This window comes from Electrophorus electricus, chromosome 11, assembly GCF_013358815.1.
Source record: "Electrophorus electricus isolate fEleEle1 chromosome 11, fEleEle1.pri, whole genome shotgun sequence".
NCBI lineage: Eukaryota > Metazoa > Chordata > Actinopteri > Gymnotiformes > Gymnotidae > Electrophorus > Electrophorus electricus.
In genome coordinates this window covers 4,412,501-4,426,997 of record NC_049545.1, presented here as the reverse complement: position 1 = coordinate 4,426,997, position 14,497 = coordinate 4,412,501, and the positions used below count along the sequence as shown (strand labels likewise).

Sequence of the window (14,497 nt, the reverse complement as noted above, 5' to 3'; positions counted from 1 at the left end):
ATTACTTAGGTAAAACCTGCCCTTTACACCATGAAAGGCACTTGGAGCTGGATGTTGGAAAATATACCCAAGATTTGCATAATGTATATGACTGTTACTTTAGACAGCCATGACATTCATTTGTTCTACTACCATTTTCAAGATTAGACTCAATATCACATTTAAAAACACCAAGTATTGGAGAGAGAGGGCTATAGAGGGAAAGTGTGTGTGTGTGTGTGTGTGTGTGTGTGTGTGTGTGTGTGTGTGTGTGTGTGTGTGTTGGGGGAGGGGGGTGCGGGTGCGAGAGAGAGTGTAAGAGCAAAATAAGTGACAGAGTAAATGTCCATATGTGTCAAGATGGAAGAGTCTGGTAATTTTCCATTCCTTGGCTCATGTAGTTTATGTCAGTAATCAGAACCTTATTAAGTATTAAGTGCACAGCAATGTCTTTGGAACAATATGGATGTTCAGTGCTGCTTAATGTAACAGAAGGATTAACTATGTCTTTGTTTATTATGCAAGATGACTGAGCTCTTAATTCTGTATTGTAGTTTCTGTAATAGCCTCTATAATAGTCACTAGCTGTGGGCAAACTTCAATTGTTATGACCAAGTGATTGGAGGAAGGCGAAATTTAATCCTGCGAAGTTTGTTTGGGGGGGTGGGGGTCATTAAACTGTACAAAACTGGTTCAGCTATTTGGCGTGTTGTTGTATTGTTCATGTACGGTTTGTGCTTTTTTTTTCTCTTTTAGAAGGCATTTGTTGTTACTCCCAACCTTCTTGATTTCTGTGCTGTGCACACCATTCCCTGCATGAGTTCATGTCAACACCGTTTACTACATTGTTTACCTCTTTCGGCTGACACTCTTATCCAGAGTGACTCACACGTTTCTCGGGGTGACAGCATGCCTGCTCCGTGGGAACGTAGAGGAGGTTTAACCTAAACGCACATCCTCAGCTGATGTTCATTAATGCCAAGCAAAGTCTGATGGTGCTGTGTGAGTTGCCTGCACACGCCTCTAGATGGCAGAAGCTTCAATGCCATAGTCACAGCGTACACTGAACATTTGGACCTGCCGTGTGCTCTCTGTGAAGGCCTTGGGGATTCGCAGTCTCCCAATGTAAATAAGACAATTCCTCTCCTGTTTTACTAATAACCAAGATATTTGCTATATAGATCAAGCGACTCAAAGTGCTGATGTAAGTAAGACCTTTTTAGGCCATATTTAGACTATCATTTATATATACATTATATTTGAACAATTAGGAGGCCAGATTTGCTAAGTTGCTTTGAAAGTAGCACACAATCTGTGTCCATTCACTTCATATTAGTGTCACCATGCTAATCAGATCTACATTTCTAACTAAAAATGATTTAGGGCAGAGTCATCAACCTCAGACTCGAAAATAACTGACACTTTTCCCACTAGGGTGCCATGTTCCAAATTTACCACAGCAGTTGGGAGATGGGGGCTGTGTTACAGCCTGCCCCTGCGAGGCAGAGGAAATGGGACAGACACTTGGAGGGTTATATGGCGGGCCTGCCCACAGGAAGGCAGAGAGAGGTGCTTTGTGGACAGCCCAAATTGGAATCATGTGCAGGGTTAATTGGTGCCTCCGGTATCAGAAAATATACGCGCAGGCTGTTCCTGCAGAACAGGGGCGGGGGGGGGGCCCGAGGGCACAGAGAGAACATGACTACTTTCAGATCATCCTGGTTTTGAAGTGAATTTATAGTAAACCCTCATAAGAACACACCCCCCCTCGCCACGCTCCGCTTTTTCTTTTGACCTCCATCATCCTTATCAAACTTCAACAATGCTTTAGCAGCTTTATGGCAAACTGAACGTAGTCAAAACCAGTTAAAGAGAGTAAGGAAGTTGTCCGGAGCGCCCTTCTCCGTCTAGATGCCTCGTGTGAACGCGACGTGGCGCCGCCGTGGTGACCAGGGAGTCCGGGGAGCGGCTGGGGGCCACACTGCGTGGAGCCGCGCCCCAGAGCAATGGGACAAACTCATCTCAAATCGTTTTTCCACTCAGCAACAAGAGGGCAACTCAGAGCTTTAGCACACACTCACAGCCACGCACAAACCAGAGGCTGTTCGAAAACAAAGACCCATTCCTGGCTTCACGAGAACTCACATCCTGATTTGTGGAGCAGAAGTGTGTTTGTTTTTCCACTGCACTGTATATAGTGTGTGTAATAAAGAGGCTGGGTGCAGCAAAGAACCAAATTTAGAACAGAGCATAACACAGTATGATTACTTTCTGTACTTTGCTTTTAATATGAAGGTACATTAAAATGTGCACTAGCAGCTAGTACAATCGCACAAGTAACCACGAGAAACATTAAGTTGACTTGATACTACCATGAAAGCTCTATGAAAAAAAAGCTGAATCATAAGTTTTCTTTAGGGTTAAAAAAAACACACCCAGCTATCATAGTTTTAAGGGTTTTCTATTTTTGGCAGAGTGATTGTGAGCAGCGAAAGGATAAGGGTCAAAGTTCACTTTTTTTTGCACACAGACTGGAATTCCTCCATCATTTTTTCCATTACCCAGAGTGATGAGGGAGGGCTTAGAATCTGCTATCTGCTAGCCAACGCAGGAGAGACGCTCAAACACATAAACACACACACACACACACACACACACACACACACACACACACACACTCTCTCTCTCTCTCTCTCTCTCTCTCTCTCTCTCTCTCTCTCTGTCTCTCTCTCTCTCTCTCTCTCTTTTCCCTCTGAGTGTTTCCCAGTGGGATATCCTGTTCAGGGCCAGTAGTGTAGTATTTGCAGGAGCTGATGGAACACATTACCTTTGTTATCAGGCTGCACACACAGGGCCTGTGGGTTTCTGCTGCCTTTATTTCAGGGCCATTTCCACTGGCTTGTGTGTCTTTTTCCTAGAGACTCCGCTACAGCTGAGTACAGCAAAGGTACATGAAAAGTGTTATCAAAGATACATTTCCCCTCCTTAAAGAAGATGTCTAGTGAACCTATTTTCTGATCTGTTCCAAAGTCAAAGGCTCATATTTTCACTAGGTGGACATACTGAAATAATTATCACAATCACAATACACATTAATACAGTATAGAAAACAAATAAAACATTTATTTTCCTGTATTATTAAACAACCTATCCAATACTTTCCTCATGTTAAATGCATCACTTTAAAATGACAGGGACAATTTTGTGAATGAACTCCAGCTAGCTTGCTCCCAGTAGCAGTCATTGGTTGCTAGTCACTACCGCATATTTGAGAGTGGTATGACTTTATTTATTTTAGTTGAGAGTAGTATTACTTTAAGCACTTCGACCTGGCTTTGATGATCTGTAGTTTTTTTCCTCCTAAATTCAAAGTATTCACCAATAATTAAAGGGGCATAAATGCTTTTGGATCTCTGTATGAAGTAATTAAGTATACTTTATAAGACTCCTATAGACTTAGCATCAAATGAGCTTTGTCTCACTGTGAGTATGAGAGGGTAGGGTGAGCACATACAAATACATGCGCGTGCGCGCTCACACACACACACACACACCCTCCTCATGCTGCCAAACACAGCTGTGGGCACTTTGAATAGCTTCTTGTAGCGTGTTTGTCTCCCCGTTCCTGTTGCGGAGTGTTAATCTCCTCTTCCCCTTTGCAGAATCTCAATGAGGCGTGTTGGAAACGTTAGTGCCTTCTCCACTAGAATGGCCTTCTCTCCGTGGGGAACGTCACGCCGTGTATTCAACAGTCTACTTTATTTTTTCTATCACAACAGTTTAAAAGCATCACATGCAGCATGCAGCTTTTAATAAGAAAGGATTTCAGTTCAAACACACTACAGAATATTTGGTAGCATGCTCTATGATCTGATATTTACAGCAATCAAAATATACAACTTGTTTCGAAATTCCAAGACAAACAGAGGGGCTGTCTGAAGGTCTGGGCACGTGATGAGGTATTATTTTCTGTGTTTAATTCCTCTTACCCTGAGCAACTCTCTTTCAGTGAGCTTGCAGTTCTAGTCTAATGTTTTAATCACGTGACACATGCTAAAGAGCGACACCTACAACAGTCATAGGTGACATACCAGGTTGCATTGTAAAACACATCCTTTTACAGGTCTGATTGGTGACCATCCTCTATGTATTCTCTATTTCCTGTAAATCCCTTTGTAAACTGTGTTTAAGAAAGGGCTATACAAATAAATATCTCTTATTATTATTTATTGTTATTACCCTTGATACAACTCTATGAGAAAAACAATGTTGTTTAACATGAAAAGGCATTTGATTATGGAGCTGAGGAATGCTTGCAATTCATATTCCAGTCCTCTACTAGACCAGCCCATTGGGCAAAGATAACCCAGAGAGATGGAGAAGTACTAATGTAAATGACATTTGCATGAGCTATTTAATGCTTTGAGAAAACTTGAGGCTTAAAGCCTTCAAATATGAATACCGCGTTTTTATACAAATACCCTTTTAAATCCAGTTTGCAAACATCACCCATTCGCATACAACCTGCAGCCAAACTATAAGCCTCATTATGATAGGTGCATGATAGAATGAATTAGGGAAGAAGGAAAAATGTGTGATATGACTGCTTGTTTTCACGTGCTAACGGTGGCATTGCAGATCACTGCAAACAGTGACCTAAAAACAACAACAAAAAAGCACGACAGGAGTCTTACTCACGAATTACACAATTCATGGGTTTGGTCACTATGGCAACATACTTTAAATATACCATATTTGATACAGCTGAATATGCCATCCTCGTTGGTACTCTTCAGCTGTGTGCTTCCGCGGCAGACGCTCCAGATGTGCTCAGGAGAGCGACAGGACATGTATTACTGCCGCAACTTTGCAAGCAGCGAGCGTCTAAAGATGTGTGTCCCCTTCGTCGCCTCTTTGACGGCGCATAAACACCGTGCGCGAGTGTAAACAAGTCATTTTCACTGCATTTGTTTCGTTTTTTTTTTTTATCCCCTTCTTGCACAACTGCATTTAAGCCTCATTTCTTTTTTGAGACTTCACCGGGATTCCGTTTGAAGCAGCCGACACTGCGTTGCCCTTTTAAGAGCTGCATCTTTGCGGCCGCCCGTGACGTCAGGACAGTGCAGGACTCCAGCCTATCCTCCCAAACCATCAGGCGATGGTCGTGGCACAGTCGCGCTTATGGGCGAGCTAGACTTTTTTTCGCAGCGATCGCCAAGGAAACACTCAACGCTGAAATGAACCAGAGCCCGGCGGTCGCTGTGGATTAAAACGGAAACTTTTACGATGGCCGCGAACGGGGAAAAGTAGCCAAAAGCAGCGCCAGTAAGGAGACCCCCGGCGTGCAGCTGAATGCAGACAGGGCTAGTATGTATGCGGCGAGCTGCACAAGACCCGACTGCAGTTTCTAACATAAAGCTTTTTTAAACTAAATCAGCCTCGAGGAACATTTTCCGAGTTTTCCCGTTCCCGGTTTTAGTCACGAAGCGGTCAAAGCAGTTTTGATCCTGTAGTAATTATGGCGGGGAAACTGACATCGCAAGGCACGGGAATATTGCTGGCTACAGCCAACGTTGGATCGCTCTTTGAAGACGTAAGTTTCACTTCCAGCCCGTCTGCTTCGCTTGCAGTGTTCCCCGATCTGGCAGCTTGTTTTGTTGGTTTATTTATAAGCTAGCGAGCCAGCCACCCAGGTCCGGTCCACGCGTGGATCTCTCAGCTGATACCCTCGCACGGTGGTGTGGAGTGGACTCATTCTCGGCAGAACCCACTCGGAGTAGCGGCGTTATTGTCGGGCCCCGGTCGCGCAAATTGCCCGTTTGAAGGCTTTTTAAGGCAGAGGAGCTTGCTTTCTTGTGAGGTATCTTATTTGTATTTTTGGCCACACGTAGTCCAGCGCGGCCTGATGCAAACGTACCTGTCCCAGACGTGTCCTATAAAAGCCTGCAGTCTGTCCGCTTCTCGTGGTTCACGTTTGTCTCCCGTGTCTGTCTCCTCAAGGCTCCGTCCTTGTCCTGTCTGATGTCCTCTTCACTGATCGATGGAAGCATACGGATAGCTTAGACTTCTGGCACTCAAACGTCAGCATATGAGACTTCCACCGGACCATTACATCAAATTAACACTCAGAAATGTGTTTATAGATAACGGGTACCGATAATAAGTAGTGTACCCTAGAGAGACCGAAACAATGAAAAATATATACATATTTTTTGGCCTCTTTCTCTGCGGAACCACGAAAAAAGTTCAAGCTACATCTTGTATGTTCCTGCAGAGAATGTTGTTATTTATTTATTTATTTTTAAATGGCCAGTCACATGTTATGTTTATATTGTAGGCTCATGTTCGTCATCACACCTGTTTGCCTTATACTGTGTCCAGACTTAGTGGCCGCTTGTTGTAGGAAAACCCCAGAACTGCGTCAGTCATGCTGGCACTCCCGGGAGAACTACAAGATCAGCGGGGATTTAATATCTGATACTGGCATTATAACAATGAGAATAAACAATATAATTTATTTGTCCTTTTAAGCAGTTTAACTATAACAGTTAAAGTGTTTGTTATTGCTATATATGTTACCAGACATCATTACTTCCTTGATGGGATGTTTCTGATAACATAATGTTCATAGCTTCCTTGTATGTGTTACACCATGTAACCATGAGCACCTTGTATCATTCCTGAATCCTGTATAAACAGGTTAAGAGCCAGAATGTTCTCTCTCCTCACCAGTGTGAACTTTCAGTCCCAAACATGGCGGCTCAGCCCCAGCCTCGTCTTCTCCCCAGTTATAAATAGGTTTGCTGTCATGAATTCTGAACTTTGGATGTCTTATCACTGTTTTCATGGCACCAAACTGTCACTTGGGTGCACAAGGGAAAGGAAATTTCACCTGCCTTTGTCGTGAGCTCGAACATGGAATTATGCTGGAACGTTTCATGTGTGGAGACTTTGCAGAGCTTGTTACATTGGTACCTAAATTCTCTGACTAGGAGAGGCAGGATTTGCCAGTGGACTGGCGCTAGCTGACTACTGACTGACTGACTACTGACTGACTGACTACTGACTGACTGACTACTGACTTGATCGCTCTTTGATATCATTCAGTACTATACTGCTTGGTCTCAATTTTGCCTTTGTAACTCAGTGCCTGGATGCTATGAGTGTAGTTGTGTAATCTATGCCAGAGCAAACAGATGGGGTACTATGAATGTTATAAAGAAACTGACACTCTTCAGGAAATTGCTTCTTTTACCAGAAAGCCACTGGTTTGGCTGGAGTCCAGAAGGATGTCACGTTGGGAGAACGTCTGCCCTGCTTCTTCTGTAGCCAAACGCTCCCTCTCTGATGGCAGAAGTGGTAGCAGGTTGAAAATAGCCATTAGCTTCATGGACACCCAAGCAGACTCATGTTTCGCTGCATTAGGAAAGATCACCGGGGAGCTAATATCAGGAAGCGGTTTAGAGAATAGAGTTACAAATATTAACTAGTGTACAGTTTGTGTAAATTCAGTCAGTGCAGCTTCAAATTCAGTAAATAAGCTGACAAGTTACTGAAGTAACTAAACCCTTTAACATTTCTTAAATTTAGTGTAGTCTTTATTTTTGTAGCTGTAGCACAGTTCCATTTTAAAGATAAAGAAAAATCATACAAACAAACATTTACAAGAGCATCTCAGAGACCGTACACTGAATGTTTTTGGCATGTCCTATATGATGGAGAAAGGGATACCATACCATGGAACTATATTTTCCATGTTACTTTCATACAAATAGCTCAACCTGTCATGGGGACCTATGCTGCTATACGGTACAGCCCTTTGACCAAAGAACATCTGTTTGCAGGTGGTAATAGATCTCTGATCTCTTTGTTTGAATCAGTCGAGGCCTCCAAACCTAGTGTTACACACAGGCTCAGACACTATTACTACTTCAGGCCACTGAAGTAGTAACAGTGTCTGAGCCTGTGTGTAACACTAGGACCTTCTCTTTTCTTGTATGTGTGTGTTCTAATTTGCCTGTACACATTCGAAGAAAATGGAGTTGAGGCTACATTGGCTTGTTCTGTGAGGTTATCACATTTGGTTAGAATCAGTTACACATCATTTTTGAATATTCCTCTAATAGCAGTTGTTTCTGTTTGTTTACTCATTTGCATAATGATTTTACGGTTATTGTGTAGTTTAATAAACTGAGATACATGGCTTCCATTTATAAGTACAAATGTTGATGTCTTTATCTGAGAATACAGAAGCTTGACTCAAACTGAAGGCGAGGAATAATGGACCAGTTTGACTTTATCGTGTCAATTCAAGTCTCTAAGTTTCGACGGAGTTATGATTTAGTGCTTTTAGCAACGTATAACCCAAGAACTTCGCTGGGCTGCCATCAGTGTGTTTCACACGTCCATGTGGTTACAGGAGCCTCTCTGGGGTTTAGCCAGCTTGGTGTCCAATAGCAGCGGCTGGACTCTCGCTGATAGAGGGGCTCCGTGCGGTTTGTTGGTGTGAGGTTCTCTGGAGTCGAGCTAAGTGATGTGATTTAGAGGTTGGCTGTTGGGTTGAAAGTGTTTAGCTTGGGGCCCGTTTCACAAACCACTGTTCAGTGTTTCCTGGTGGAACAGATGTTGGTGAGGGACTTCGCGTTTTGAGAAGTCACCGATCTGGGCTTTAACGATCAGTCCATCAGTTTGACATGCTTAAGAACAAAGGGTCAGGGTGGACGCTGCTGAATTAACGCTGTATATCTTTATCATGCAAACTTTGAAGTCTTTAAGTGTTGAAAGGAAATAATAATTGATCATCATGACATTCTTAGGAACAAAATGTCAGTGTGGTAGCTGGCCACTGAATTAATGCACCCTGTCATCGCAGATTAGTCTTTGAACTAAAAAAAAAAAGTCTTTGAATTGGAAAGAAAAATATTAATCGTTTATTCACAACGGACACCTGCGTTTTTACCTATGGAGTGAGCGAGAGGATCACTGTTCCAGGCCTTGGAAAGTCTGCCATGGAAACCTTTGTGAAAGAAAGATGATGCTTTTTGCTCGTGATGATGGCACCGAACAACAGAACAATCGGCATTTGTACCTAAAGCCATTTGTCTCTTTGAGGTTCGGCCCACTCTGTTTGAATTCTTAGCGCTAACCTCCAGCTTAATGCACATACTCTGGCTATGCACACGTCAGCTGAGAGGTACAATAGTCCATTGTCTTCGTGATTTTTAAAAAGTGCCTGACTGTGTGGTCATGGCACACTCGTGTCTAATTGGTCCTTAGAGGCGCGATGAAGAATGATTGTAAAGTTATTTGGCTGATGCTACGTTCCTCATTCAGCTCCTGCAAAAATAGCACAACTCTTTATAGGAGTTTTCCTAAACACACTACACCAATCATGCCGTCTCGCATGATGAACTGAGGCAAACCTTTCTATCTGTGGAGTCAAAAGCTCCTCTACTCCTGCGCTAGTCAGAAAATTGTTAGTTCTAATGAAATGAAGTGACATTATAAATTTATTTATAATTAGTTCTAGTCAAGTGGTTAAGTGGCATTTTAACCATTCTTCCACTTTTCCAGATTTAACGTTTTAGGGTTATTTTTTTGAGCCTAAACGAAATGAATGAGGTTTTCTAGGATTAACAGACTGTCTTAACCTTCATCCATTCGCTGGCATACTTTCTGCAAAAATGTCAGAAAGATGTCCAGCCTAATGTGTTTCCCGATAAATGATCCATAATTCTTTTCAGTGAGCTGCTGGAGTTCATTATTGTGTGTGCTTTCTGTGTGCTTCCTCTATTAAAAGTTAAGTATTTCAATGTTTTGTGCAGGATCTCTATAACCTGCTAGCCCAAGGCACTTAAAAACCACAGGTTTCCAAACAGCCACACTCCAGATCCGCTGTTGCGTTTAAAAGAAACAGGGTGGCTGCCTTTTGCAATACAGCGAAACCCAATGCAGTAATATACAGATTTAGTAAACAAGTTACTACTTACAAGTGGAGCTGCATTCACACTTGCGCTTGAGGCTCTGTAAGACAGTAGGGGAGACTCAAACAGGGGTGAACGGGAGTGACTGGGCTTTTCTCTCCTTCCCTGTGGAGAGGCAGATAAGGAAGCGTGATAGCAGAGGGTGTCTCTGTTGGGGTTTGATCCGGAGTTTTAATCATCCAGGCTGAGCAGGAATGCTGCTGTCCACGCCCTTGGAAGGCCTGCCTGGCACAGATAACCACATTTCCATAACAGCAGAAATGAAGAACACCGATATGAGTGACATGTGGATATATTTTTTTTTAATATATATATGATTTGGGTTGCCATGGCCTCTCCGTCCTAATCTACACTTACATTTACATTTTTAGCATTTAACAGATCTGCTTGTCTGGAGCGTTTTACAAAAGTGCTTTAGATGTCTTCTCAGGAAAGTATTCTTAGCTAGCACAAAATAATCTGGAATTTCTAGTCTGTTCATCTCAGAATTTTAGATTTTACACCAGTATCCAAGATTCTGTTGAATTATTGAATCAGTTCCCAGTGCCTCATAGATAGGCTGTTTAAGTCTTAAGCACTGGCCAGCCAGCAGCTGCTGCTGGTTCGACTGAGAAAGCAATGAAGCGGCTTTGTTCTGTTCAGTGTGGCGCTCTTCTGGTACGCCCCGGCGAAGGGTGTGTTTAGTCCTGTGGCTCTCTCCAGTCTCCAGTATCTTGCAGGGGGAAGATTTGCTCCAGTTGCTCTTAAAAGGCCCATATCCTACCTTTTTCTTGTACATTATATTATTAATTATATACACATGTATGTTAATTATATAAATCATCATTTTTTATACGACCATTTTTCAACCTCTCTTTATATCGTTAGAATTAAACACACCTTTTCTCATTCAAAAAGCACTCATGGATGTAAGTGGGCGGGGCTATGTGTAAGTGGGTGGGGCTACATATTGTGGACTGAATAGACAGACAATGTGTAAATGAGTTTCTTCTCGTGACATCAGAAATTTATTTTCAAAACTGGCTGTTTTTGATGCTTTAATTCCATATATGGACTATATGGGGAGTGAACAGTGTGTTTTGAAACTTTAACAATATTTACATATTACTTCAAAATTCTTTATTTCAATAAAGGGAGGGAAATTCAGTTTTCCGTGACGGGGGTTCTTTTAAAGTGCGGGAGTACATGACGCAGTTCCTTGATGTCTCTCATGTTGGGGCATGCTGGGTCACACCCCATCTTCTTGGGCCTCCATGGAAACGTTAGGATTCCTTTTCTGGCTTTGCGCTGTGCGAGAGTTCAACTGATCTTCTGACCACGGCCATTGGCCGTGGTCAGCTGTGAGTTGACTGCACGTTGCGTTGCGCGACTGGCAGAAGGCTCCGCCCGTGACCTGTCGGGCGTGAGTGGATGTGATTTGTGGGTGGCACCAGGAGGCAGAGGCTCGGTGTGCGAGCTCTGTACTGCTGCATCGCACTGCAGCGGATGGGTGGGGTGCCGCATGGCGTGGTTCCAAGCCTCCACCTGCCGGGCATGTTCCGACACACTGCATCGAAGGAATGTAAACATGTGTCACAGGCTGAAAGGGCTGTGTGTGTTTGTGTGTGTTTGTGTGTGTTTGTGTGTGTTTGTGTGTGTGTGTGTGTGTGTGTGTGTGTGTGTGAATGAGAATAAGTGCACAGACTGAGGAGAGATCAAGACTCACACAGATTACTCTCTGTTTGATTCCTCTCCGTCCTGTGATTTCTGAATTCCAGAAATTGTAAAGAGTTTGCAGTGTGTAGATTTTGATCTAGTCTGATACTTTCTTGAATTTGCATGTGACGTTTCCTCTTCACCTAGAGATAAATAAACATTCAATGCTTCATACCGGTGTAATCTGATTAAACTCCACAACATCTGATGACTCATTCCTGGGCATGGCAGGTGATTATATAGGTTACTGCAGTGGTCCAGGTTAACTACACTATGGTGTACTATAGTCCAGCTCTTTATGGACTGGCTGTCCATGTGTATTTGCCACATGTGATGGAGAGCAGCTTCAGCCTATCAGGCTGGTGAGGGGTGTATGTGCGCTGCAGAGGAGTGTGTATGTGCAGAAAGGCTGTAGAAGAGAGAGAGGTGTGTGTGTGTGTCTGTGTGTGTGTGTGTGAGAGAGAGAGAGACTGAGCCCTGGAGCTTACTGTGCTGTATTTCCGTCCTCCACACAGGCCTGTGGCCTGATTTAGTTCAAAGACTCCAAAACCGTATCAGCTTATTTCTTTCTCTCTTTCTCACTCTGCCTCTCATACTCTCCTGCCTGCCCTTGCGTGCACGCTCTCTCTCTCTCTCTCTCTCTCTCTCTCTCTCTCTCTCTCTCTCTGTCTGTATATTATTCAGCATATCTACAGGGGTTTGTGGGCCACATGTTATCCGGTGGTGAGAGCTCCTCTGTGATCTGGAGCTTCTGTCCCGTGTTAATTCACCAGCTTTTTTTTTCTTTTTCAGCTGTTTTTATTGCGTTCACGGGGTCTTGAGTTGGTTTCTTTAACCTGGTCGGTGCATTAAGGAGGCACCCTGCAAACTGTTTTTTCCATGCTTGAATCTGAGACTCTGAGTGATGCAGACTCTTCTGCGCCACCATATGCAGGGAGGGATTCTGCTTTATTAATGACAGTCAATAAGTGCCAGTATGTACGAAAATGTATCTTTATGGACAGCAGTGAATATGAATCCTGATCAATTTGTTTTGATCCTGTGTGTGTGTGTGTGTGTGTGTGTGTGTGTGTGTGTTTCAGTGGTTCTGGTTTCTCTCACCCATGGGAAGCCTTAGCAGAACCATAACACAGAACTCTTGGACCAACATAAGCATTTGTGAGTTTGGCAAAAGCTGGTGTCCATTTATGGTAAATGTGCAGTAGAGTATATGGCAATAGATTAACGTAGTGTGCCTCTGTGAGTCATGCATTCACACCCCCTCCCCTGCACAAACACACACCCCCACACCAGTCCACCGGTCCTCCTGGTGCTTTGAGATGGACTGTATTCTGTAAACCTCCCAGCCATGCTCAATTGCGTTCTGTTTCCTGTTCCTTTCTCAGGTATGGGTTTCAGGCGAGTGAGTGAGTGAGTGTGAGGGAGCGCGTGTTTTTGTGTGTGTGGCGCTGATGTGGCTTGGCTTCAGTCCTCCGCTCCTGAACTTTGCAAGACACTGCAGCCGTGACGGTACAGATGGAAAGATGGCGTGATGGACTGACGGAGAAAGAGATTGAGGTTGACGGAGAGACAGTGAGAGGGAGATGGAGATGGAGAGGGTGATCAGGAAATGGGGAGACATGTCAGACAATTAAAGGCCCTAAGCACTAATGAAGAGGGAAGGAGTCATTTTGTCCCAGTGGCTCTAGGCATGTGCCAGCCTTGATGAGCACACGACACTGCTGGTGAGTGGAGGACCCAGCCATGAGGGGGTGGAGCCTGCCCCTCTGATGGGGCGGAGACCGCCACACTCTGCTCTGCCTAAGCTCCCCAGGCCTGGTGTTTCCTCCGCCCAGGCGGTGCTGTGCTGCAGAGTCGAGTGGAAAGGTTCTGAGTAATTCTGGAAGCGCGCCCGTAAAAGGGCCAGAATTTCCACTGAAGGTTACCTGGTAAGGCGGGAGGGGTGGACGAGTTGTGTTGCTCCTGCGTTCTGCTGCTGGGTTTGTGCCGTATGCAGACAGGGACTGTGCGCCACACCCCTGCCAAGCGAACAGGAAATCAGGAGGCGCTTTCAGCTCTATACATGGACCATTTGAATTCGGCGGGCCTCAAAGGTTTGCGATGAACTGCCGGTCAGAACTAAGGTTATCGGCACCGTGCTGTTTACCGGTAACTGTTTTCCATTTTCCCCTCTGGAACAATACAGCAGCTGTTGTGGCCTCTGTCCCTTCTCTCTGGGGCCTATTTTTAACCTCTGACAGTGTAGCGTTTCAGCTAAGACATCCTTTCCAACAGAAGGTCCCGGGCTAGCCCTCAACATCACCCTTCCACTCTGTCACTCTGACTAATGACTCAGAGCCTGGCTCTATTTTAAGAAAGATGGAAGGAGTGGGGAAAAAAAACCCACTTCCTCAATCGTGCAGGCTGGTTGGAGTTCATGCTGACGTCGTAGATGTTCCATTGTCTTTTTGTCCAAGTTTGAGAACTAGAAGTGGAGTGTTTTGTTTTTTTCTTTCGTTGTTTTTTTTTTTATTGCTATTACTGTTTTGCCTTTCTGTGGTCTTTAGCGCTTCTGTGTTTTCGTGTGCTCGACTGAAATGGTACAGCTGTGCACATTCCACACAAGGGAGTTTCCCTCTGGGGCGCTTCCAGTGAAGGTTAATGTGCCCCCCTGGCCCTGCTACCAGCTTCCTCGGAAGATAAACAGCATGGCTTTTTCTGCAGACACCTGAAGTGTCGGTGTGGCGCGTGTTCCTGCAGACGGCGCCGCGTGCGCACCCATGCAGCTGTCTCCTGGCCCGCCACCGTGGCTCGTCCGGACCTCCGGACCTCGCGTGGGGACGCGAGGGGAAACTGGGCCT

The 14,497-nt window shown here is 44.4% G+C and overlaps 1 protein-coding gene across 2 annotated transcripts in view; it reads left to right on the top strand.

Annotated features, from left to right (window-relative positions):
* The first annotated feature begins 3,749 nt into the window (after positions 1 to 3,749).
* LOC113584197 (inositol polyphosphate-5-phosphatase A) overlaps positions 3,750 to 14,497 on the top strand; it is a 106,378-nt gene continuing 95,630 nt past the window's right edge. Inside the window, exon 1 of one of the 2 annotated variants that reach the window (XM_035531373.1) lies at positions 3,750 to 5,572. In XM_035531373.1, the coding sequence (XP_035387266.1) occupies positions 5,498 to 5,572 (75 nt within the window). In that variant the 5' untranslated portion in view covers positions 3,750 to 5,497. The remainder of the gene's footprint in view (positions 5,573 to 14,497) is intronic. The other variant, XM_035531374.1, reaches the window with a different exon arrangement.